The sequence below is a fragment of the Camelus ferus genome, chromosome 12 (genome assembly GCF_009834535.1).
Source record: "Camelus ferus isolate YT-003-E chromosome 12, BCGSAC_Cfer_1.0, whole genome shotgun sequence".
NCBI classification, from domain to species: Eukaryota; Metazoa; Chordata; class Mammalia; order Artiodactyla; family Camelidae; genus Camelus; species Camelus ferus.
The window spans coordinates 57,675,097-57,701,939 of NC_045707.1; the positions used below are offsets into that span (position 1 = coordinate 57,675,097).

The 26,843-nt window shown below is 35.6% G+C and overlaps 1 protein-coding gene across 1 annotated transcript in view; it reads right to left on the minus strand.

The window, feature by feature from the left end:
* Positions 1–26,843, minus strand: part of PTPRQ (protein tyrosine phosphatase receptor type Q) — a 179,051-nt gene that overhangs the window by 137,684 nt on the left and 14,524 nt on the right. The window contains exons 8-14 of the mRNA XM_032493701.1: positions 26,510–26,656; positions 20,730–20,902; positions 11,778–11,958; positions 10,223–10,384; positions 9,938–10,117; positions 9,218–9,325; positions 8,794–9,075 (exon numbers count right to left, since the gene is read on the minus strand). Of these exons, the coding sequence (XP_032349592.1) occupies positions 8,794–9,075; positions 9,218–9,325; positions 9,938–10,117; positions 10,223–10,384; positions 11,778–11,958; positions 20,730–20,902; positions 26,510–26,656 (1,233 nt within the window). The remainder of the gene's footprint in view (positions 1–8,793; positions 9,076–9,217; positions 9,326–9,937; positions 10,118–10,222; positions 10,385–11,777; positions 11,959–20,729; positions 20,903–26,509; positions 26,657–26,843) is intronic.

The following is a 26,843-nucleotide window of genomic DNA, read 5'->3' on the forward strand; positions in this document are numbered from 1 at the left end:
CTGATAAAAATCACAAAACACACAAGCAAATCAGGCACCAATGGTTAAAGCCAACAAAGAAGAAAAGAAACACAAACACACACACACACCAGCCAGACTTCAGATACTGTAATTATCAAAGAATAAAAATACAAATGTTTAACATAGTTCAAGAAATCAAACATTTGAAAATATAAGCAAATAATTCTTTAGATAATAATAAATAATACACATAATCAAACAACCTTGAAAAAGAACCAAACAGGACTTGAGGAACAGAATTAAAAAAAAAAAAACCTGAAGGTAAAATTCTCTTGATGTATAAAAAAGCGGATTAGATAGATAGAAAATAATTTAATGAAAAAGATTATAGTATTGTATGAGTTATCAAAAATGTAACTCAGAGAAAGAAAATATAGAAAATACAAGATGGCAGTTAAGAGAAATAAAGGATATACTAAGGGGGCTAAGATAATAGAGAAAATGAGGAAGAAATGTTTAAAGGTATAATGGCCTAGAATGATCAAAATTACTGAAAGATATCAAGCTTCAGAACAAAGAATGCCAATAAATCTCAAGCAGAATTAAAAAAATTTAGACACATCATTGTAAAAATACAGAATATCGAAGAGGAGATCTTAACAGCACCAGAAATAAAATAGAACATCTACACAGGAATGATAATTAGATGGAAAAATGACATCAATTGAAAAACTTCTGGAGTTCTACACCCAGAAAAAATTAACAAGAGCAAAATAAAAACAAATTCAATCAAAAACAGAGAGCCAGCCATCAATGCAGGCTCAAAAGATGAAATTATAAGCAATGTACTTTAAGCAGAAAAATATTCGATAGAGACTAAAGATCACAGTTGGAAAGATAATAGTTCAAAATTGCCTTTCTAGAACAATAACAATAATGGCTAATTTGGGGGTTAAACAATATAAACTAAATATGTACATATTATTGCCATTATAGGATCATGCTGTAAGTTCTTTTCTTTCGAAATAAGTGAACCTTTTTGGTATTCTAAATACAATGGATATAGACAATGCTACTAATAAATTTAGTAAAGTAGAGAAAATCCAGAAGCTTTGAAAGTGTAGATGCAGTGTCTCCAAGCCCTCATTGTTACCTGCTACAGAGTGTATTCTATCTAAGGCAGACTTAATAGGAAAAACTGACATAAGAATGTTATTTCTAAAGCTCTGGAAGAATTGTAATTCAATACCTAGCTTGATAGAGCAATATAATCCTACTATCCTTCCTCCAAACACTCAGAATCTTCTCTAGTATCTTCCCAAGCCAACCCATTACAGGAGGAAAAATCCTCCCCAGCTTCTCTGGAAGCTTCCCCAACCTTCTGGCTCTAAGTGAAATCTCAGACCTGACGGAGAACACTACATCTTAACACTCTTAGATAAAAGGTAGCCATTTGTTTTTCTCCCATAATCCCTATAACCATAAGGCATAGAAGTCAAGTAGCTGTATTTGTTGTTTCTCTTTGCCGTACTGAGATCTCTCCTTTCTTTCTGAAGAAGCTCTAGGTGGTACCCCTCCTTAAGACAATCATCTAGGGATACCCTGCCACTTCCCCAAACATCTTAAACATTTTATCACCTGGATGACTGGCTTCCTCTCTGTCACTCAAAGACGTCAACATCAATGGAAATGATCTGTCCAGTTCCCTGGACTCTGCATTCCTTGGTCTCCATAATTTCAGTAATCTTTCCTTCTACTTCACTTTAACCACTAGCTTCCATGGCCACACCTGAGACCTTGCCATTACCAACAGCTGCCAGGACTTCTCTCTTTGGCAACCACCTCCTATCTTTTCAGCTCACTCACCCTTATACCAATAGTCCAACAATTCTTTGACCCTCATCAAACCTTCACTGTCCATCACCTCCCTTATATCCTCATCTCCCCACTTACTCAGGTCAGAGTCCACAGTCTGTCACTAAAACCACTTCCTAGCAATCTCCATCAACTCTTTCTAGCTCACTTTTCTGGCAAAATTCCAATTTAGGTCAAACCAAACTCAGTATGTTAGTTCTACATCTGCCACGTTAACAGCTGAAAATGTCTGAATAAAATACCACTCCATGCTGACTAGCCTCACTTTAATTTATAACCTCAAATCTCAAATCAATCCTTTTCACTGCTTGGCAGTCTATATATATATATATATATATATATATATATATATATATATATATATATATATATTTTAGTGAATTCAGTCTACTACTCTTGTTATGTATGTTTTCACCATCTTCTCTCTTCACAAACATCTGATATCCCCTCTCTCTCCTCATTCAAAGCTGATAAACTCGCTTCTCATCTCACTGAGAAAATAAAAGCACTCAGAAGAGGACCACATACCTTCCTACCGCCCATCTTACTTTAACTGCCTTCTCTTCTTACTCGTCTGAAACCTAGTCCTCTACCTCTGCGCTGGAGTCCACTGAATCCACGGAGTCAGAATTTCAACCTGAAGTTCCTTCCTCTGTTGTAATTTGTTTTTCTCTCTTCATTGCATTATTTCTATCACTGTATGCACTGCATACATGTGGACACACATCAGCTATTGCTCCATTCTTTCCTCAGCTCTATAATAACATCCCTCAAAATTTGCCTGTACTCATTTTCACCACTTTCTTACCCATCATGCTGTCTTAGCCCCACTTCAGTGTGGCATTTTCCTCCCATTTTTAACCATGAAACCTACTGTCATGGAGGTGTCAGTGATCCCATCTTGCCAAACCACTCATCAGTTGCATGCCCTCATCTTACTTCACTCTCGGCAGCATTTGACATAGTGAATAAATAGCTTCTACTTTAAATTATTTATTCATTTGACTTCCAAGACATGATCTTCTCCTGATTTTCCTCCTACTTCATTGGCAGCTCCTGCTTAGTCTTTAACTGGTTCCTCTTAGATTTCCCAAATTTGACAGATCATTCTGCCTGAGGACACAGTCGTATGCTTCCTTCACCTCTATCTTTACTCATCCTGATGTGACTTTATCTCATCCCTTAACTTTGAGTACCAGAGACATGAAGATGCCTCCAAATTGTATATTGAATCCTGGATCCTTCCCCTGAGTTTTAAACTTATGAGTCCAATTGCCTTCATAGCAGGCACTTGGATATTTCAAATACATTGAAAATAGAACTTCTGAATTTCCTCCAAACTGCTCTCTTCCCAATACTTCATCTCAGCAAATGGTACCTCCTTCACCAAGACACTCAGACCAAAAACCTTAAAGATACTCTTGGTTTTTTTCTCTTTATTCTCACATCCAATATATTCAGCAGCAATCTTCTAAAATTGCAAATCATATCATGTTCTTGTCTCATAATTCTCCAATAGCTTCACATAAAAATTAAACACCAAACTTCTTAGTATGGCACCCAAGAATCTGCCTGGTCCACCTCTGCCTATCTCTCTCCCTGCTCATCTGCTAATTCTATCCCCATAACTCATAGTGTTCCCATGACTGAAATGTTCTGTCCTTCCTCAAACACATAAAGTGCCTCCCTACCTCAGAAACTTGGTAATGGCTATGCCTCCTTCCGGAACACTTTTCTTCCTTAGCCTCATCTAATTAAATCTCATACACTAATAGTATCTCTAGGCAAATATAACCTCCTCAGATACGCCTTTCTCAGTCTTCTATCTCAAATGGCCTGCTCACTATTCTATAACTCTCTCTTGTCTTTTCCCTGATATTTTTTTCTTCAAGGAACTTACCAGTACTAAAAATCATCTATATTATTTGCCTACTGATTTATTTTCTGTGACCCTTCTAGAATGCTGAGTTCTAGGAAGGTAGAAATTTTGTCTTATTTACTGCTCTAACTACAGTGCCTAGTTCAGTGGTGGCACGTTATATGGAGTCCATAAAAAATCTGTTCAGTGAATCAAGAAATACACACAAATGATACAGCATATATTTAAAGCAAGAGAGAAATTTATAGCAAAGGAAAATCAGTAAGACTGTATTGAACAGCTCTTTAACTGCAGGGAGGAAAAGGGATTGGCGACGATGCTATGCTTGAATTTAATAACTCAGTGTAACTTCTGATTTTGAAAAATGCTGCTTGGAATTTGCTAAGTCATCCCTCTGGAGTTGCCTGCCTACCACTAGTAGTAAGGATATAAATATGCATCCCTGACCCCAGGCTGATATCCTTGACATTTTTATTCATTTATCCTTAGGGGATAACCAGCGTTGGATCTTCAGGGAAAGTACAGCAAGACACATTTAATGACTTAGTGATTTTGCAGAGTAATGACGCACTTAGAGTTTTCTGAAACAGCATGGTGTTTCCAATTGTGGAAGCACTGTGTAAAATAGAAAACTCATGAATAAAAAGTAATCCTTATAATCAGTTGGAATAAAGTGGATTCATTAAAAACTAAAAATAAGAAATAATTCAGTTCATGATGACCCTAAAATAGAAAGCAGAAAGTTACCTTGAATATGCCAAAAGATTGTTGTTTGGCACACATAGTTTAAATAGTTTATATAGAGAAAGTAAGAAATGCCATCTATTAATATGAATAAATGTATACAGTCCTGCACAAAGTTTTGATCAATATCTAAGTTACTATCCACTAGTGATTGTTACCCCAAATCAGACTTATTCAGGCATTTGGTTAAAGGCTTGCTGTAAAGAAAACTGTATCTTAGGAAAGAAAATACACAAATATAGATTGTCAAAGGGTAATTTGTATGGGAACTTAAAGTTCTTTATGTGGTTATTGTGTCCTAAGTATGAGAAAATATAAACTAATCTCAAGTTTGTCAAATGAACATTCTGTACTTAAAACACACAAACACACACAGACACAGACATTCAATTCACACACACACACATACAGGAAACCAATCTTGTATTGATTTTTCCTGCTTGAACACAAGAGTATTTTACTTCCAAGCATTAGTAAACTGTAATTCCTCAATCAAGATAAAACACTTGAACAAATAATATACTATTAGTTAATTAGCAGCATTAACTCATGGAGTAAGTGTATCTCTCAATTTCTCATGAAATATTATTAAAAAGTAGGATCTTGCTTTTTACAGTAAGAGTAGAGGATGTACTTATTGTATTTAATAAGAATATTGAGCCCCGGGAACAGATAGTTGCTTCTGAGCACACTCTGCTTCAAATGACACCTTGAGACTCTACTTAAAATTCTAGCTTCCTTTTTTTTTTTTGCAAAAATAACTAAAATTGGTGGCTCAATAGTAGCAAACATGACCTAGGAAAAGTCACTAATGTAGATTTCATTGCCCACTATGTCTATCCAGACAGAGGATTCACAGATCTCAAGAGTACACAAACTTAGGACAGAGAGCTGGAAATTAGGCATTTGGATGTTGAACCCTATGCCCTGTTGTTAGGCCTCTTTTGCTTCTGAAGAATCTAACGTCAAAATGACCCAGTTATACCCACCCACATGGGTGGGCTAGTGAGCCCTAGAATAAGTTGTTTCTCTTTCTTCTTATTTTTCTTGCTACATCAGGAGCCCTGAGATGGGAGGGACAGGTTTACCTTCAAGTCTCAACATTATTTCTCACCTACTATGATTTTTGAATCATTTTACTCAAATATTCCTAAGTTTCCTCATATTATGTAAAATAAAAGGTTCTGTGCATCTTCTAAGACCCCTTCCAAAACTAAAATTCTCCTTTTGAATTAGACTTCATGTTAAAGTCTCATATTTGTATGTATACATGTATTATATATATACATGCATATATATATTATCCTTGCCTTAGAATTAAGGTCATACAACAAATAAGAAAATGAAAATTAAATTTATTTTTTCAAGACTAAGGAAAAGATTGCATGTAATAATTAGCAAAAAAAAAAAAAGATTGTTTTAAAAATAATCATTAAATTAAGGTGTTCTTGATGCTGAGACCATTTACGAAGTGTAGTATTTAATAAGCACTCATGAATATGGTGACTGTTTAACGGCACAACAGGCTGTTTGAAAGTTCTTACTTTCCTTCCTCATACCTTGCCAAGCCGTAACTGCAAAATATCACTGCAACAATGAACAGAAAGATCCTAGATCTATTTTACTAGCTTCATTGATGGCTTCCGAAAGGGCATGTATTGTGAAAGGTAATGGGTGTTATGGTCAGATGGATTTGGGTTCCAATTCCAGCTTCATCACTTACCAGCTGGGTGACCTTCAGCAATTAAACATCCAGTGATTAATATCAATTTTAGGAGGGTGGAAATTCATCATCTTTTACAGTAAAAATAATAAATAATAATACGGGGCTAATAAAGCCCCGCAAGGATTGCTATGCTGTAAATTATTTGTTGACTGTTGAAAGGATGAATTTCTCAGACCTCATTAGTAATGAAGATAATTTCTTTATTCTAAAATTTAAAAGGCAATTTTTGTGAAAGCCAATAGCAGAGCCCATGGTATGCTGCAGGGACTTAGAATATGCTTGTTTCTTTCCCTGACACAGTGTAAAATAAAACTCGTTAGGGTAGATGTTTTTCTCAAAAATACTTATTTCCAGTACAATATTTACAAAATCAATGAAGCATGCCAATATATATAATATCAATTAAATTATACTTTAATTGATAACTCAGGATGACAAAAAAATGCTCTTTTCATTACTGTCTTATTCCTGCAATTACAACTATTGCCATTTGCTATGGTCACTCTCATGTGATCTCATTTTATTAATTTCTGTGACCAATCTCAAGAGGATACTTTTGCTTAAAGGTAACCTACTGTATTAGATTCCTAAATCCTCATGGTCAGGGACAGGGCCTCACATATAGCATCTGGATGAACTATAAGAAATTGCTCATATTTGGCCAACTATGACATATAGGAATAGCAACTCAATGTGCTTCAGCCAGTAGCTAGTCAATAAATATTTATTTTTTTAATGTATGGATAAAACAGTAACTTTGCATTTACTTTTTAATTCTAGGCATATACTGTAGAGTTGGCCCAAAAGTGATGCTCCAATGCATGATTATAAGCATAATATAAACAACTCACTAAGATCATCAGGCAAATGTCTCGCTTTGCTCCTGCATCACTGTAACACACTAATTCCTTGCTTGCATTGTTTATTTTATATGAGATATATCCCCTGCCCACCCAACAACCTCTACAACGTCCATTCCACCGACTCCATAATATTCAGGTCAAATGTTGCCTCCTCTATACGGCTCCCCCAGGCATGCTCTTTCTGTGCTCCGACTCTGCACCTCTATCTATAAACACACCTCAGGAATGTGTGTGTATGTGTGTGTGTGTGTGTGTGTATGTACACACCCTCGTATGTACACATATGTATAGAATTTGCATACATAGCCTACATACATCTATAGATACATATCTGAACACATCTACACGTCTGTCTGTACATGTATTTGTATAAATGCAGATACATCTATATAGATAGATGTATATGGATGTATAGAGAATGTATATGGATCATACATACTATAGGAATCTGTTCTTATGAGTATGTCCCTGCTTTTACCTATTTTGAAAGGAAGTAGTTATCCAACCCCAAATTTAGAAGTACACTGAAAGGACCTTTGATTTCTCAAGGTATTTCATTTGAAAAAATAACATACTGTCCGCCAAGACTGAATCAAGAAGAATCTGAACACTTGAACTAACTGATCACTAGAAAGGAAATAGAAATAGCAATTAAAAACCTCCCTACAAATAAAAGTCCAGGACCGGATGGCTTCACCGGGGAATTCTACCAAACATACAAAGAAGAACTCATACCAGTCCTTCTCAAACTCTTCCAGACGATTGAAAAGGAGGGAATACTCCCAAACTCATTCTATGAAGCCACCGTCACTCTGATACCAAAACCAGGCAAAGACACTACAAAAAAAGAATTATAGGCCAGTATCACTGATGAACATAGATGCCAAAATCCTCACCAAAATATTAGCAAATAGAATCCAACAACACATAAAAAAGATTATACATCATGACCAAGTGGGGTTCATCCCAGAGACACAAGGGTGGTTCAACATACGCAAATCAATCAATGTAATACATCACATCAACAAGAGAAAGGACAAAAACCACATGATCATCTCAATCGATGCAGAAAAAGCATTTGATAAAATTCAACACCCATTAATGATAAAAACTCTCACCAAAGTGGGTATAGAGGGAACATATCTCAACATAATAAAAGCTATATATGACAAACCTACAGCCAGCATGGTACTCAACGGTGAAAAACTCAAAAGCTTCCCACTAAAATCTGGGACAAGACAAGGATGCCCACTATCACCACTCCTATTCAACATAGTTCTGGAAGTCCTAGCCACAGCAGTCAGGCAAGAGAAAGAAATAAAAGGGATCCGAATTGGAAAAGAAGAGGTAAAAGTGTCACTATATGCCGACGACATGTTACTATATATAGAAAACCCCAAAAGGTCCACACAAAAACTGCTAGAGCTGATTTAAGAATTCAGCAAGGTAGCAGGTTACAAAATTAACGTTCAAAAATCTGTTGCATTTCTTTACACTAATGATGAATCAACAGAAAAACAAAGTAAAGACACTGGTTTATTTTAGAGTTTCCTTATAGATAAATCAGACTGTAAAAATTTCCACAGCAAGTCTTTTCCCACGTTACCAGGAAAAGCATAGAAATTCCTGGATTATACGAAACAGAATAATGAGAGATTCTAGATTATGTAAAATACAAACAAGGTGACAAATGTCTGCTGTGTACATTTCATTAATATATATTAAACAAATAAACAAAAACTTACCAGTCTCAGAAGTCCTTACAGAGAGTAAAGAAGACAACCGATTGCCGTGACCAACCCTGGTATACGATCTTACGGAAATGTTATAGAGGGTGTAAGGTTTTAAGCCCCTTAAAATTACATCTGTGGTTGAAGTGTTCTTCATAAATAAGGTATCCAGATTTTTACAGAGTACTTCATAGGCAACAATAACCCCATTGGGTTTCTCAGGTGGTAACCACTTCAAACTTATTTCACTAGCAGTAACATCAGTAACTTCAACATCTTGAGGGGATGATTCTGGTTCTGGAAGAAGGAAGCACAATTTTAAACGTATGTATTTTCTCGTGCTGACTGCTTGAGACACGAATGGCAGCATGAGGTCGATGGCAGTAAGCATACAAAACCACTTGCTTCTTGATATTAAAATTGCATCCAACGTTCTTACCGTCTTCTGGAGTCCTCACAAAGATGTCATTTTCTTCAGACAAAGAACTTTCTCCAACATTGGTTGAGGCAGCCACTCTCATTTTATATTTCGTGTATTTCTTTAACCCTATAAGGACAACAGGCGATTTGTTTAAAGTCCTTAAAATAGCACTCCTGGATCAGTGCCAGCTAACATAGGACTAGTGAAAATGACTTCTTGGGGAGACTGGTTCTCCACATCAGCCTCCTTATAACCCCAATCTCCCCAGCTTCCTTGGGATGAGAGCCTTTGCCTGTTGATGATGTTTTAGTTCTTTCCTAAAATATAAAGGCAACAATCTGAGGGTGAAAACATAATTTTTGGCACACTGGGAGGAATGTAGTTGATTTGGCACAAACACCACATCAGCTCAACTACTTTAGCTGATTGTCACATACAATCAATCAAACCTTCATTCCTGAGTTATTTCGATGTACCAGGCACAAAATTCCCTGAGCTATATATTCCTAAGATATTTGTGGTCTGATGATTTTATTTCTTAGCAGATAAATACAGTTAAAGAAAAACACATTTAATCAAGTTATTTCTGCAAGTATTTTTCAAGACATCTATGGGAGCATAGCACGACAAAATCTGAATGATGCAACATGTATCCTGCAGTGTTTAAGGCAAAGAGAGATGTATATTTTCCATCAGAAGAAGAATGTTAAAACAGAATGAAACAAAACTTTGTTCTACCTGTTATGAGAAAGCTGTTGTCTAAAGTAGTCATCTGGAATGCTCTGTTTGTATCCAGTTCCACTGCATAAATTGTATAATGAGTTATTTTTCCATTGGGATATTCTGGAGGATCCCAATATAACAAAATAGATGAAGAGCTAATATTTTTATAGTTTATAACTTGAATGGAGCTTGGCACTTGAGAAGAAGAATGAGCAATTAATATGAATGAAAAGAAAAAGGATTACAAAGGTCAAGAGCAATAAATATTTGGTAATTGTTTCGAATGAAATACACTCTTACCTTGCTCATGTGTCCTAACATGGAGAACCGTTGGTGGTCCTTCTCCCATGATGGTGAAAGCAGATACACTAATCATGTGTTCAGTGAAAGGGACAAGCCTCCTGATAACGTAAGACAGCTGTTCGGCCGCAACGTCCATGATGTACTGATTCCTTGCAGTTCCTGTTTGAAATTAGTTTTTAAAAAAAATAGATGTTTGGCTTCATGATCAAAATTATTTTTACCCACAGAGTAAAATCTTAAACCAGATTTCCCAATGTCTCCATGTAATCCTTTATATAAAAGGTAGATACAGAATTAATAACAGACATGCTGAATATATCCCAACAGTATCTATAAACATTTTGTGCTCATAATATAGTTTTGTTAGTTGTTATTAACTATCCTAGACATGAAGTGAGTGTTTTGAGAAAACATCACTTTCTACAAAAGACGGGCTAGGAATTTTTTTCTGAAAAGACAATTAGGCAAAAAATGAAATTGAAATATTTTAAGTCAATGTTGGGTTATACTATGAAAATCACAGAAATAAGACTTTATGTGAACTCAAAATTCACCATACATTTGCTAAACCCGTTAATGATTTAAGGCAAGCATGCTTATGTAACTGTCACATAAATGTATCTAGATAAGGATTTCAAAAAAATGTTGGGTTTTTTTTTTTTCCACTTACTTAGAACTTGTGCTTCCAACAATGTTGATTAGCATTTAGACCAAACTAAGTATTTAAGAAAACATCTGTATCAGAAATCATGGGCCTCTTAAGTTTTAGTGTTGCCCCAGTCTTCTTTGCACAGGAAAAACAGACCAGTAAATGAAATAAGCATATATTGAATGTAATGTGATACTTCTGACTAATTCTACCATCAAGAAAATAATGTCACTTACTTTTAATTTGGAATGGGACAAATATCAAATCGGAGAAAAAGCAACAACAAAAAAATTCTTCTCACTTAGCCTTTTAGAAGAACCAGAGAGATCATTTAGATGTGTGTCTTCTAACCGAGTCTTTTTAAATTTTCTATATATGACACTGTCCTTTTAGAAACTGTAAGATCCACTGACCCTGAGGAGCAAGTGCACACACTAATGACATCACCACGTCGTCGGGGTCGCCTACACCTGTTTATCACCCCATGCGCTAGAGTTGTAACTTTCTGACCTATTTGCCTTCAGTGACATTTGAAAACCTATTAGTCAAAAGCTGCAGAGAGTGTGAGGCCTGTAAATGATTTGAAGATATGTTAATCCCTCCCCATCACACCTGCTTTGGCAACTGTAACAACTGATTGTCTATGCAGCTTGGCCAGACTCTAGGGTGCTACTTTTCCTCCGAGGAAGGTCAGATGGGTTAGGAGGGGCCAGCTCCTGCCTGTGTGGCATTTCCATTTGCTGCATGAGGTTATCCAACAGTTACAGAAGAAAAAAAAAAATCTGGCTCCATCTCATGGACCATTAATAACTGGGTTGAACTCCCAGCTAAGGTTCATATCTGTGCCGGCTAGTACTAGTAGTTTAAATAAGCTTCACAGAAAAAAAAGAAAAATGCACCTACCAACTGTTGAAGGCTGGTCATCAGCTCTACTCCTCGCTGGGAAGTTACTATGTGGGTGACTGTTGTACATAACCGAAGCAAGCAAGTGCAGGTCAGAAGACATCTCTGCTGAACCTTCAAATAATCCTGCCATTGACTCTGCTATATTCACAGCTTCTGGAGCCAGGGGGTCACTTATATACTGTAATTAAAAACAGATATTTACAAAGACTGCTTGCGACACTTATGCTTAATAATGGCTTCACTCAAGCACTAATTCCAAAAATCAGTAATTTTGAAATCACGTTTTTAAAAAATAATATTATTTCCATGACTACTGTTGCCTTTACATTCTAAGATTTCATTCTAAAGCTACTAAAAATCCTGCATCATTGTAACACACTGTGATCACTTCCATATCTTAAGAGTCCAATACCATATTGTGGGAAGAAGCAGACATTTGTTTCTGACCTGAGTTAGTTTCCTTATGGTAACATTACACATCCTCATGCAAAGGTTTCACGGCTAAAATATTTTAACTGCTCACCCCTCAAAAGTAAGTGTTCTAGGCATACTGCCTTATTAAAATGTGTTTTGCTTCATTATCTACGTGTCCTTATTTGCACACCAGGAGTGAGCAGCCTGAGTGCCTACTGGGTACATGTCAGTAATAACAGTTTAACTGAGTGACGTTACAGACATGATCAAAACTGCATGGCAATTGTTTTCAAACAGGGTTCACGGCAGACCTATCCAAGGCTCTGAACCTAAGCAATATTTTAAGTAACTGATTGTTCCTAGATGCCAAAATGTGTTTTATACATGTGACGTTCACCAAAGTAGCAGATACTAAAGTGAAATCAAAAACATCAGAAAATTTTTTTAAAAATTAAATAAAAATCTTAAAAAATTAAAGATAAATAAAAATTTTAAATTTAATTAAAAAAGAATTATTAAAAACATCAGGAGAAGATTACAGATATATACAGTAGAGTTTTATATTGGGACAATAAGAAAACTCTCTTCCTTCTTTTCCACACAACAGAATGAGAAAAGGGTGTTTTGGCCAAATAATATTAGATATTTTGTGTAGATCATCAACCTTGAAGATAAGGCTAAAGATTAATCAAAGAAAATGTTGCCTTAACAGGCTTAACAACCAAATGCAATGTGTGGACTTGATTCTAAGTAGAACATACCTACCAGTGTAGGCTCTGAAGATACCCAGGGAAACGTGAGTATGGGCTGATACCAAGACAAGATTAGTAGTTTTGTCAATTGTGGTAATGGAATTATGGAATCAATTAAAATGTCCATGTTTTGGGGGACCCATTCTTAGGCATGTAAGAGCAAAATGACATGAAGTCTGGAATTTATTTTAAAATATGTCTGCAGCAGCAGCGACAGACAGCGAAGGCAAGAAAAGCAGCATGTTGATAATTATTGTATCCAGGTCATGGGTTAACATGGGCTCATGATACTCTTTTTCTCCTTTTATATCTGTTCAGACTTTTCCAAAAATAAAGAGTTTTGAAAAAAGAAAATGTTGCAAGAACTACTCTTTTTGTCACTTCCTTTTCAAGTGCTTCAAAACTCACCTCTGAACCCTTAAAAAAAAAAAAATTCTATTCCTTCTCAATTTCAGCCTCTTGTGCCCTCAAAACTTATAACTCATAATACAGGTTTTATTCATTTATAGACTTTGGTACATCTTTTAATTATCTGACATGTTTTTGGGTTGTGTTTACTCCTAGAGCTAGAAACAAGTTTTTAATTCCTTACTGACAAAGTATTAGTATTTTTTAAAAATAGTAGATGCTCAGGAAAAATCTTGGGAAGGCAAGAAATTTTAAGACAGTTTAACTTATTCAACTAGCCACAAATACAGGCCATTTAAATGTTAACTTTTCTGAGAAAATAAAAGAATGAAGAAAAGATACACATTAATCTCCAGTTCTCCAAATGATACTTATAAAATAAAATTTTCTAAATCTTGTTATATCATTAGCCAGAAAAGCATTGTGATACAAAGCAGAGATATACCTATAAAATACCTTTATCATAAAATATTGTGGCGAAGCCCTCTGGATAGGGAACTTTATATGGGACAAACTAAAGATCTTCTGTCTGCCAAGGCATACTTCAGCTCTGCCTCCACAGAGAAATCAGAGAAGACATGAATCACAAACACATAATTCAGAGATGCTCTGGTATTCCAGTCAATAGTTTGTGCCTTGACCACACAGCTGTTTCCACTATCAATCAGTCACCCTTTGAGAATGTACTGTGTACAAAGAACTGTAGAAGGTAAAACAGGGTAGTACAGAGAAATTCCCCCTGAACTGTGACTTTGCATTAAATCTCTCAGTATTTTATACTCATCTCGGATAAATTATTGAGAGTTAAACCATAGTATCCCATCAATTAACTAAGTCAAGCATCTCTGTTGACAAACCGCTATTTCAGCCTAAGAGTTGACCTGAATAATTCTGACTATCTGAATTTCTCCCAAATTCACTGGAATGACCCTCCCTAACTACAAGTGGCTTGAACACTGGTTTTATAGAACCCCAGAGTGTTATTATCACCAAGTGTACTATGTTGTGAATAGTTACCACATTTTGCCTCTTTTTTTTTTTTAAAGTATTAGGTATTAAATATTTCAAAAGATTAAAAAAATAACTTTAGAGCAAAAATCATGGTAAAGAATCAGAACTTAAGAGAGTAATGGGAAGGGACTGAGAGAAGCATGTGAGGAAATGAGGGAAAGAGAAGGGAAAAGGGCCTGTCACAACTCCCCAAACTTTTGGACTCTGAGTCCAGTGTCCTCAGCCTCAGCACCACTGACATCCTGTGTTAGATAATTTTGTGTTATGAGGAATTGTCTAGGGCATTGTAGGAAGTTTAGTAGCATCCCTGGTTCCGCCTACTAGAAGCATCTTCCCAGAAGTGACAATGAAAAATGTCTCCAGAGATTGCCAAATGTCTCCTAGGGAGCAAAACTGGCCCTGGTTGAGAATAACTGAGTTAGGGAAAGGCACAATTTATCAACATGAAAGGACTCCCAAATGCTACCCAGGAATCTTTGGAATTTATGTGAAATAATTATCAGTCTTCAGAGTTAAGTTCCTAATACACCTGAATAAACCAACCTGATTCTACATGTAACAGTCTTCCTTATAGCTAATGTGATTTTATTTTGCATAAAAACCTCTATTATATCTATCAATTTCCACTTACTGGAAGTCTACTCAACTGAATTAATGAAAAATGTGACTTATTCTTACAAAATGCTTCTATATTTTATTATAAACTATAATGTGACTTGTGCTATTATCTAGTAGTGGTAAAAAGAAGCTTGCAATTAGAATATATTTAGAAAGGTTCTAATGGATACTGTATCATTCTACACATTATCTGGGTAACAAATCCTTAAGGCTTGATTCTGTTTATGTTGCTAATGCTCAATAAAGTAAACTTGTCTCAAGTACTCCTTGATTACTATCAAGTCCTGATCTCGGCCTCATTCTGATGCAATTGACCAAGCATTTAGCTGGTTTTCTTCTCATGTTCACCACTGACAAACATCGACACACTTGAAAAACATGTTGGATAAAAAGATGTATCTGTACCAATCTTAGAAATTTGTAACACTATGTAGCAAGATGGAGTCTTTTGGGAGAAAATGCCTTAGTGTTTGATTAGAAGACCAAGTACAGGATGAGATCTGAATGTGAAATTCAACTGGAGAGAAGTCCATAGAGAGCTGACTTTAGAGTTTTTCAAATTTTCATCTCTGTGAAATGAGTTTCCCAAAGAAATTAATTTTATTATTTGCAATGATAAAAGTGGAAAATTTACACCAAAGGAAAAATAGCTCTGCTCAATTTGGCTCTAGTCAAATTATGTATGGAATATTGTGTTCAGCAGAGAAAGATGCTCATTGACAAATTGGGAAATATACACAGGAGAGTAATCAGTAATATGAAGGACCTGGAAACCATGACTGATGAGAAACTGAGGATGTTAAGCCTTAGGGAAACCAAGACCATTATCTTCAAATGATTAAAAAGTTAAATCATTGTGTAGTGTTATTACTAGTGCAGAGACTAACATTTAAAGCTACTATGTGTCACATACGGTGCTAAATACTTGTACCCATGTGATATCACTTCATTATAGCCCAAAGAACAGATATTATTACCTCCATTTTACAGCCATCTGTTCAAGCTCACAAAACTAGTCATAGCAGAAGTAGACTTGGAACCGATCTTCCTGATTGCAAAGCACAAACTCAAAGTCACTACAATCTACTGCATGGGTCTAGAGAGGACAGGTGGGACAAACTGGCAAACATTAAAGGACAAATTTTTCAGTTCAAAATAGTTAAAGATCAGGGTAGTTTCATATTCATCTCTGTATGTTCTGGACCTATCAGAGTGTCTGGAAGTTTACAGCTACCTGATAACGCATGCCCATGAGACCATAAAGAAGAATGGCTTAAAGACAAAGAAGCAACCTAAATGTCTGCTGACAGATAAATAGATCAAGAAAATGTGGTATATATATATATATATAATGGAATATTACTCAGCCATAAAAAGAATGAAATACCATTTTCAGCAACATGGATGGACCTAGATTATCATACTAAGTGAAGTCAGACAGAGAAAAACAAATATCATATAATATCACTTACATGGAATCTAAAAAATGATAAAAATGAACATTTTCACAGGTACAGAAAACAAACCGATGATTACCAAAGGGGAAGGGGGGGGGAGGAGGGATAAATTAGGAGTTTGGGAACCACAAGTATAACTACTATGTATAAAGCAGATAAACAACAAGGATCTACTTTACAGCACAGGGAATCATATCCAACATCTTATAATAACCTATAATGGAAAGGAATCTGAAAAAGAATAGATATACATGTATGCATACTGAATCACTTTGCTGTACACCTGGAACTAACACAACATTGTAAATCAACTATACTTCAATAAAAATTAAATTAAATTAAAACTAAAAAAAAAAAAAAAAAAAGAATGGCTTAAAGCTTATAGAATAGGAGCCCCTTTGTGGTAGTAAACATGCTATTGTCAGAGTTGATCAAATATTTTATCAGAGGCTGGATTCCCAATCATTTATTAGGCATGTCACAGATGAGATTCATATATGTTTGGAAGTTGAAATAAAGGTCCTCAAACTCTGATATTAAATCTTCTAATGTATTTTTAAGTAATATCCTTAAATCTGGAAGGATTATTCCAATACAAAACAGTGCAGAAACTGCAGTGGATAGGTTCTCATGTGGGTGTCCCATCATCCCTACCTCCTGTTGTTCATGCATTCATATAAACCCCTTCCTCTGGGTGGGAACTATGATTTGCATCTAACCAATGGAATGAGGCAAAGGGATGGGACTCCACCCCCATAATTACATTGCATTCTATAGACCCTGCTTGCTGGCTTGATGAAGTAAACGGCCATGGTGGGAAAGTTCCTGTGGCAAGAAACTGTGGGAGATCTCTATGAGCTAGAACTAAGGGTAGTCTCTAGCCAAAAGGCCAGCAAGAATCTAGGGCCCTTGGTTCTACAGGCAAAAGGAAATTAAATCTGCTCAAAATCTGAGTGACCATGGAAGTGGATTCTTCCCCAGTCAAACCTCCAGATGAGAATACAGTATAGTAAGCCCCCTGATTGCACTGGGACTCCTGACCCACAGAAACTGAGATAGTAAATATGAGTTGTTTCAAGCTTGTGGCAAATGGTTATAGCACAATGGAAAACTAAAGTAGTAAGCTAACAGAAATAGTCCAGGCAAGAGACTATGCAATCCTTAGGTGCAGTGGGGACACAGTAATAAAATATACAAGTATGAAGGTCACACTCTGGAGGCAGAAGTAACTGGTGTTAACACTGATTATACTTAGCATTCAGTAGCTAGTCAATGTCAGAGGTAACCCCAAAGTTTCAAGCCCTCATGAAGAGAGGATAATGGCTATCCAAAAAGAGAGACATCAAGCACATAAAAATGCCATCAACGCCTCCCAAATGCCTAGGCAATGACCTCCAGATCAGAGCCGTGTGGTGTGCCCAGTCCAAGGGGTTAGGGAATTCTAAGACTGTTATTTGGTATCTGGGCTTCAAGTCAGCCTCTCTCCAGGTCTTGTTCTTGACCAATGAAACTATTAATTGCCTGAGCAGACTTTCTTCTTGTGTGTCCTGTGGGAGATGTTACAGGTCTCCATCACTGTCCCAGGATCTCTGCCTGTCCTTCATTCCAACTTCATCTTCTCTTTCCGATCATGAACCAAGTACTATTAACCCCCACCAAAATTCTTGTTTTGTTTGGTTTTATGGGGGAAAATGAGTTTAAATGCGATGAGCCCTGGCAGAACCTCTCCAGAAATGGTTGTTATTAAGAATGCAGAGTGTCAGAGAGAAAAATCATTATGGAAAACAGGCCAAAAGAGTCACGCAAATAGGATGCAGTGGTTGAAACAGTGAGGCCATCAAAAGAATGTGTAATGAGATGGCTGAAAACATAAGTCTCTGGAATACCTTTATAAAGGAGTTAGAATGTTGTAAAAGAGCTGGCTTTTCACTTTCTTCATTTTTCTTCACACGAGGCCAACATCTTGCAAAGTCACAGTAAATCAAGGTGGGGGAAGTGTTCGGGAGAAAATGGTTGTGTCAAAAGCTGGAAGGTGGGAGTCAGAGGGATGCATTTTGGAGGAGACAGGGAAGATGAGGACAGTTAAAAATATACAACCACTTTTCTGACACTTATGAGGTCACCAGTTACTTCTAATAAGATTTCAGGAATTTAAAGAATTTTTGAGACAGGATGTAGAGGCCACACTTTGAGAAGCCAAATAATGAATGGAAGAGTCCTGATCCTACTCCAAGGTCAAGAAAAAGGGTCATAAATGAACACACTAAGCAGAGGCTTTACCTGTTATCTCTTTACTCCTCACTGTATGAGGTGGATATATAAGTTCTGCTTTACAAATGAGGGCACTAAGTCTCCAGAAGTTGACTTTCCAAGGTCACAGACCTAGAAAGGGCAGAGCCAGGGCTAGGATCCTGGTTCATTTGGATTTGAGCCTCTGCCATATGTGTCTCCTCACATCAACCTCCTGCAAGTTCAACTTAAACACCAATCACATGGGGATGTAGAAATATCAGTAATGGACCTGATGTAATGAAGAAAGATATCATCATGGAAATAAAGAGGAGTATAATGTCTCCTTTTATTGAGCGAGGATAAGGAAATTAATATTGAGTCCCAAGGAGGGTGAAAGGTCCAATGCCATGATCATCCTTACAAAAGGTCACAATTATTTAACATGAGACTTACTATATGCCAGGTAGAGTTCTAAGCTCTTTATACACATTAACCCATTAAATCCTCCTTAACCACCCTGTGTTACAGGGACTCTTATAGTCCCTACCTTAGAGAAGAAAGTGAAGTTCAGAGAGGTCAGGCCAACTTTCTCAAGGTTAAACCATTCGTAAGAGCAAAACCAAGGCTTAAACCTAAGCATTCCGTCCCCTAGGTTTGCACACACAACCTCTCTCCTGTACAGCCCAGTAAGTAACCAAATCAGAGTATAAATCCAGATCAGTACAATACCAAAACTCATGTTCTCTCTACTATGTCACAGGGATTGCAGAGCATATAGATAGAGGCAGAATCACAAAGAAGTATTTCTAGAATCTCTTAGTTTCAAGAGAAAAAACAGGTTTGGCTGGCCATTCAAGAGATGTCATTGGCAGAAGTGCGAGACCTGTCACCTGGTCCTAAAAAAGCAACGTATCTAATTTAAGGCCTTCTCAGCAGGAGCAGAGGGTTAAGCTTTCAAAGCCCTTTGCCGGAGTTGTCAACTAAAGTATCAGAGAAAGCATGACTCAGCGTCTTCTGCACAAAGGAATGGAGTCAGCATTGGATTAAAGTTTAACCCTGGGACAGAGATGTCAAACAACTTGGAGCAAGAACTCCTGGGTGGCCAGAGTGCACTGAGCATATAATAAGGTCAACTTCTAGGTAGGGGACAGAAATGGAGGAAGGCTGGGACTAGGAATAGATGGACCACTGTGTGTGGGGAAAACTAACAGCACAGTTAAAAGAAGCAGGGATTCTGGACCAAAAGACCAAATTAGGAAGCCAACTGCTAAATAACCATCAGGTAGTGCCTCCAAGGTGCAGTGATTGACACACTCACTGGTCCTAAGTATGTTTATTTTTTGTGTGCCCCGGGAGCTGCCAATATCTGGATATGACTAGTCTGGAATCTTAGAGGAAATTCACAGATGAACTGCTGGCTGGGTGAGGTGAATGAAGGCAATGGAGGAAAATCTGCTTGTATTTTCTAATGGAAACAAAGGGGAGGAAAAGACTTTCAGGGTGAACAGAAGCAAACACATTGTCCTCTTGTACCTCTGAACTGACTTCATCTCTCTTACTTATTTGATTTCTTTAATCAAATGTGCATTGGTTTTTTTGTTTGTTTGTTTTAAATGAGGCCACTTTGAGAAATTTGGCTTCCTAAGACTAAATAGGACAAATCATTTGTCAACAACAGCAACTAAAATCATTGTGTCTTTCTTGGGCAACTGTTCAAAATTGCAAACACAGCCTTAGAATGAGGATTTAAATCATAACAGGAGTTTCCAAACAATTCATTAACTTAATTACCATAATAACCATTACTTAAGGAAGTAACTTTAATCCCGCTGAATTACTCAATTAACATTTTTCAGATGCTGAAAAAGAATAATAGCACTGAACTAATAGTCTATGTCCTAAAATGAAATATGATTGAGCTAGATTATCTACATGCCTAAATTCACTTCACTTGAACTTTGAAGCTTGTCAAATATTCTGGTGGCAAATCTTCAAAGTTATCTGGGCCAGAACCAAGTAGAAAGGGCTCACCAAGTAATGAAATTAAAGTGCAGTACCTCATCTTTCCCTGTGAGCAAAGTATCTTCCAAAATTACTCCTGTCTCTGAAACTAGTACTTTTACTCTGTACTGGTTAATAATTCCATTTGGTTGTCGTGGTTTCTTCCAAGTAATTCTTATTTGCGTGGCTTCTACTTCTGCAACCTGTAAGCCAAACACCACACCAGGAACTGAAAAACAAAATAAGGAGAGGGAAAATTAAAAATACACTCTCAAATTTTTAAAATTCTCTACATTCTTTGTTCATGATTTAAGATATGTAAGCACTTCTATTAGAAAATAGACTAAAACAATTTACTTATTTATTAATAATTAAAAATATATAAGATTCTTTAAGTATACAAATATTTAAAGTTAAATTTCTACACATTGTTCTAAAAAAATGTACATAAGAAATAGGATAGCGTGGAATAATTTCCCCAAATCAAAATGTCGTAACACTTGTTCAAAACAAATTAACAAAAATAACTTCCCAGAGAAAGTTGTTTATGGATGATTAATGTCCAGTAGAAATCTTGAAGGCTTTATAATAATTATAACATACAAAAAATATCCAGAACACTTTGAATGTAATACCATGTAGTTGGTAAATTCAGTTAAGCTAGTTTAATTTTATTACATAAAATTATTTAAAAAGTTGACTGATTGCTGATTTTACAAATTAATTATGTGACTCAGATTTCAGGTGCCCTCACTCTTTGCAATAGAAAGAAAAAGAGGGAAAGAGTAACAATGGATTTAAGATGAAGTACCAAGTACTTAAACAAGTTCTCATTTGAAAGTCACTGAGTGGTGATCATTTTGTAATGTATAATAGTATCAAATCACTATGTTGTACATCAGAAACTAATATAATATTGCAAGCCAATTATACATACATACATACATACATATTTGTCACCAAGTGCAACATCTAGGAAAACAGTGCCACAAAATAATGAACCAAAAATAAAGCTGCTCTGGGCTTTTGTCCATTTTTTGTATATAGATCAGTTTGTGATTATAAATAGCTAATTCACCCCTCTATCTTTAGTTTTCTTATCTATAAATGGGTGTTATATTGGTCCTATCACTATACCAGGTTATTATAAGAAACAAATGGTTCAAATGACTTTACAAAATGTTGGTTCAAGAAAGAAAAAATGTGACATAAAAGTATTATCCCTTATGATTACAATGTGGTACATATTAAACTCATTTTCTTAAGCTGAGATATTTCACAGTAGTATGTTTAGTAAATTCCACCTAGAAGAGGAGTGATACATTAGGGGTATAATACAAATGAAAAATGACTCTGTTCTTTAAGGTAACAGAAAGGAACTGAAAATTTGTATCACAATTCATGTAAGTATTATTTATAATAATGAACCTAATTATGCTTAAGTAAACCACACAGTAAACTGTATGGAGTTTTCATCCAATAGATTGAATTGTTTCTTTGTTAATGTGTCTCTACAAAGTAACCAGTAAAAAAAAAAAAAAAAAAAAAAAAGAAGCCTCCTAGATATGGTACCAATATAAATAATTCCAAATATTTGTTCAATAGTTAATGGCTAGATGGATAAATAAGTCATTCTGGACTGACCATATTATTTGATTACTGCGGTCAAGTTTCCAGTGTCCATTATGGAGAAAACCTGGGCTCAAACCTGAGAAATAAACATGGGTACACCTCTAATTTGCTTATTCTTGGAATTCTCTTTTTTTCTAAAAACATTTTGGTATATCTCCATATAGAAGGATTTCCCCACAGGTGTTCTAATCTGAAAAAAAAAAAAAACTGTTTGACCTCTTTGAAGGATGGAGGAAGAGTTGTAGGCTAGGACCCTACCATTCCTGATTGATTCATTCATCATTCAACAGAGTGAGCATTCATCTTATGGTCACCATTCTAGGCACTTGAGGGTAGAGGGAGGAATAAGACAGAATAAGTCCTTTGCACAGGCTACCTCTTATACAAGTTTTATTTCATTAACATATATTTTCCTAAAGCTTATGTTTCTACCATCATATTTACCAATATACTTTTTCAAGAGGAGAGGAACTTTCCAATTAACAGTGTAGTGTGAAAATAACACAGCCATTTAAACACAAAGGTCCAATTCTACCTTTCCTTCACATTGTATTTTAGGATAGCTATGCAGACAGTTTTAGTCAGTACTGCATAACATAAATCATAAAGGAGATTTGGCATTTTTCCACTGAATTTGAGCTTATGTAGAATCTCAACTAAAGATGCCAATTTAATGACTACATTGATCAGATTAATCAGGTAACTCAACTCTGTCTACTATACAATGAATTGGTCAGTTTCATGTGATGCAACAAAATAATGTAGTAGGATACCAAAAATTACCCAGCAGATCAGAATATATATATATATATATATATATATATATATATATATATATATATATATAAATAAAACTTGGTAAGTATTGCCCCATGACAGTAATGCCTAAAATTACAATCCAAGTAAAGGTTAAGTGGTTCTATATTACCCAAAAAATGGATTCCAAACTTGTGTAAGAATGACTGCAAACTTCTTTCACTTTCTTTTTTTTTTTTTAACAAAAGAAAAAGCCTAGAGAATAAAGGAAATGGGAGTAGACAGTATTGTATCTTGTCTTTAGAAAGACACTCGATATGTTACACCACAAATTCTTATGGAGAAACCAGAGAAGTGTGGATTAGATCAAACTCCTTTAATATTGATACCAAATTAACTAAAGAAAATCAAACACACAAGGCAATTATTCATGGTTCAGCCTCAGTTCTGAAGGTGTTGTCCATGGGGACTACCTAAGAATCATTCTCAAGTCAACACATCTATAAATTTTACTAGTAAATGAGAAACAGAGGATACATATAATTGGTACAACGTAACTCAAATAACTAAGTTTTCAAATGAAAAACTCCTTAAAAAAATGAAATAGAGACAAATGGCACAGGGTAAAGAAAATGCATTAAAATAATTTTTGCCATTATCTAGCAAATTAAACTTCCATTAGAAGTGCATTTTAAAAAAATCTACTGAAAAAATAAGTCATAGAGCATCCTGAAAAACACAAAGCTGACAAGTCTCTCAGTGATTTCCCTACAAAGATGCTACTACTATTTGCAGAAAGTAGCAAGTTGACATCAGTGAGGACAAAAGTCTTCACATCCATAGTCTTCTTATAGAGGAGTAAATATGGATTTCACTATTTTGTTTTTAAGAAATGGTAACCTCCTTAAAAGATATTTGACACTAATTACAGAGAAGTTTAAGGGGATACTGAACCAGCAAATTTTACATAAGATTTTTTAATCCCCAAATAATAAGAAAATGCTGTTGCCTATATTATATTCAGCAACACTGGCTCATTTTGGAGTGGGCAACTCTGCTATTTTATACCTTTAGAGATGATTAAATTGCCAAATTTTGTAAAATCTTCTCTTCTTCATGCCTATGTAGAAATCTGTTCAGTAAAATATTAAGGGGTAAGTAGAAACCTTACAAAATGCATAGGATAACTGCTTTAACAACAGCATGTTGATTTTCTTTGATAATCAAAGTAGACTGTGGACCGTAACAATCTCAGTGTTAATAAAATCAGCCCCATTATAATATGTTGACACATATTTTCTATTAGAAATCAACTCTATTTTTCTATGACTATCTGAAGATTTCTTAGAACCCCAGTTGTTTTAAAATATGTTAATTTAAAAGCTGATCCTAATTAATTTTTAAATACACTATAGACTACTTTTAAATATGGAGAAGAAAATAGAGCAACTTCAATTAGAATATAAAGAACCCTGCTGTATTAAGGAATGAAAAGAAAAATCTAAAATTATAGTATCAATTTTAATTGAAAGTGCAGAGTTCTAATGAGTTATTAGATTGTTCTCATGTAGCTTAAAGACTACTTTAATGCAAAGTTTTAATTAGTGGGACCAGGATTAATTACTGCTGTCAGAGCCTACAGTCCACTGAAATTCCTCCTAAGACTGAACCACCCCTGAGAACTCCGCCGGGAGGAGGCTGGCATGCAGAGGGAAGAACTGCGCCTCTCCTGCCCTTCTAGAAGCCCACCTGCTGCCAGGGGGTCCTCCTGAGAGCCACCTGGATGGGGTCTATCCGGTGAGTAGCTCAGGAGACAGTATGAAAAAACTTAGGATAAGCTGCTCGCTATGCAGGGCGAATAGTTATCTATTCAAAATAATTTGGTGTGAAAAATAATGTGAAATATATTGAACTATGTCCTTAGAATTCTACTTATTATTTTGTCAGGAAAAAATAAAGGGAAAGAGACATTTAAGTGATATCCAAAATAAACAACACAGCATCATACGTGGCAATGTGTTATCTATTTCCCTGTTTTTGTCAAATGCTGTAGGCGAAGAATAATGACAATGAAACAAAAATCTTAAACTGTGGGTTCAGCTGAGGAGCACCAAAATCAGCTTGACCCGAAAGAAGACTGGATTTTAGTTACATAACATGAGAATAGAAATTAGTTGGTCAATTGGGTTGTCTGAGAAAATGTTATTAAAACCAAAGTCAAGGGCTCTAGTTTGCTGAGGGTCAGGTTGCGTTGTGGTGTTTGATAGCCACCCATAAATCTGCCTAGATTTCTTGAAAATGAAGAGCAGGTTCAGGTGGAGATGGGGGACACTTAAAGTCTAATGGAGAAGACATATAATGCTAAGACTCTTCTGAGAGAAACGGAATGGAAAAAATTTGATTTGAAAATATAAGAACATTTGGCTTATGAGTGTGCATCTCTTTTTTAATCTGTGTATTGAAACTATATACACATTAAGATTTTCATTTCAGATCGATATAACTTTTACATTCTTTTAACAGCAAAATGCTATCAGCGGTTAATTGTTCTTTGAAAAGAGAAGAGGACAAAATTCCCTAATAGTTGCTGCCCTCTCATGGTCAAACACTTGAATGATTTATCTGATGACGTTACTCCCAGTCTTGTGTGTGTTGGTGTGCAGGTGCCTATGTGCACACGTGTGTATTTAATTCACATGTTACTATATGTTAGCTATCACACAAACAAAATCTGAAAACTTTTTCAAGTTTTAGTGTAATTGTAAAGAAAATACTGTATTCTCAATAATTACAATCTACAATAATTGCAATCTTACAATTAAATAGAAATGACAGCACTGAGCAAGCTTGGTGTGGGCCCAGAAAACAGGTTGCGCCATGGTATGGTGACATTTTTTTTAAACACTACAATTTTCCTAAAACTGTGATCTTTAATATACACAAATAAAAAATTTCTTTGGGAGAATTTTTTTAAATAATTTCAGTCTAGGCTGGTAAATTTGTATTATGCACCTTCCAGGAATCACCCCTTGCTTAGAATGTCCTTGTGATTATAAATATACTTTATTATAGTCATTGTGGGATATATGGATTCCTCTGAACATTATTATGTTGGAAAATAGTCTATGTTAACTAATATGGGTTAAATCATGTTAAAGGTGTTTATTTGTTTAAGTCTTCTTGAGATTTTGCCAATATTGATTGTGAATCATGTAGGCTGATACTGCACTTCATGGTTCCTAATCTTAGTTGATCTTTGGTCTCTCTTATTCTGAAGCACGCTATGGGTTTAATCTTCTGAGGAACACACGTTCAGAATGTATTAGGGAGCAGTCTGATGAGGAAATAACACGAATTGGGTAAATATAAACCAAGTAGATTCTAATATAACGTTTAACCAACCAATGCAATAATATTCTCATTAACACACTAAAGGAGATATTCTTACCTTCTGGAGGAGTAAAGACTGAAATATTTGACTTGGGTCCAATCCCTGCACTGGTTTCAGCTGCAACATACACGTCATACATTGTAAATGGTATTAGATTACTGAATGCAAATTTAAGGTCTTTTGTGCTATTATCCAAAATCCGACCTGCAAAACGCAAAAGATAACTTTGGATTATTTATTCATCAAGTATGTAATCATTCTCACATTTAAGTACAGAGCAATTATAGTGTTAACCTTTGTTATGAAAATTTTAAGAGTGAATATATTTTAAACATTTAGCTCTCATAGTATTGCATTGATGTCAATTTAATTAAACTGGAAAAAACATGAA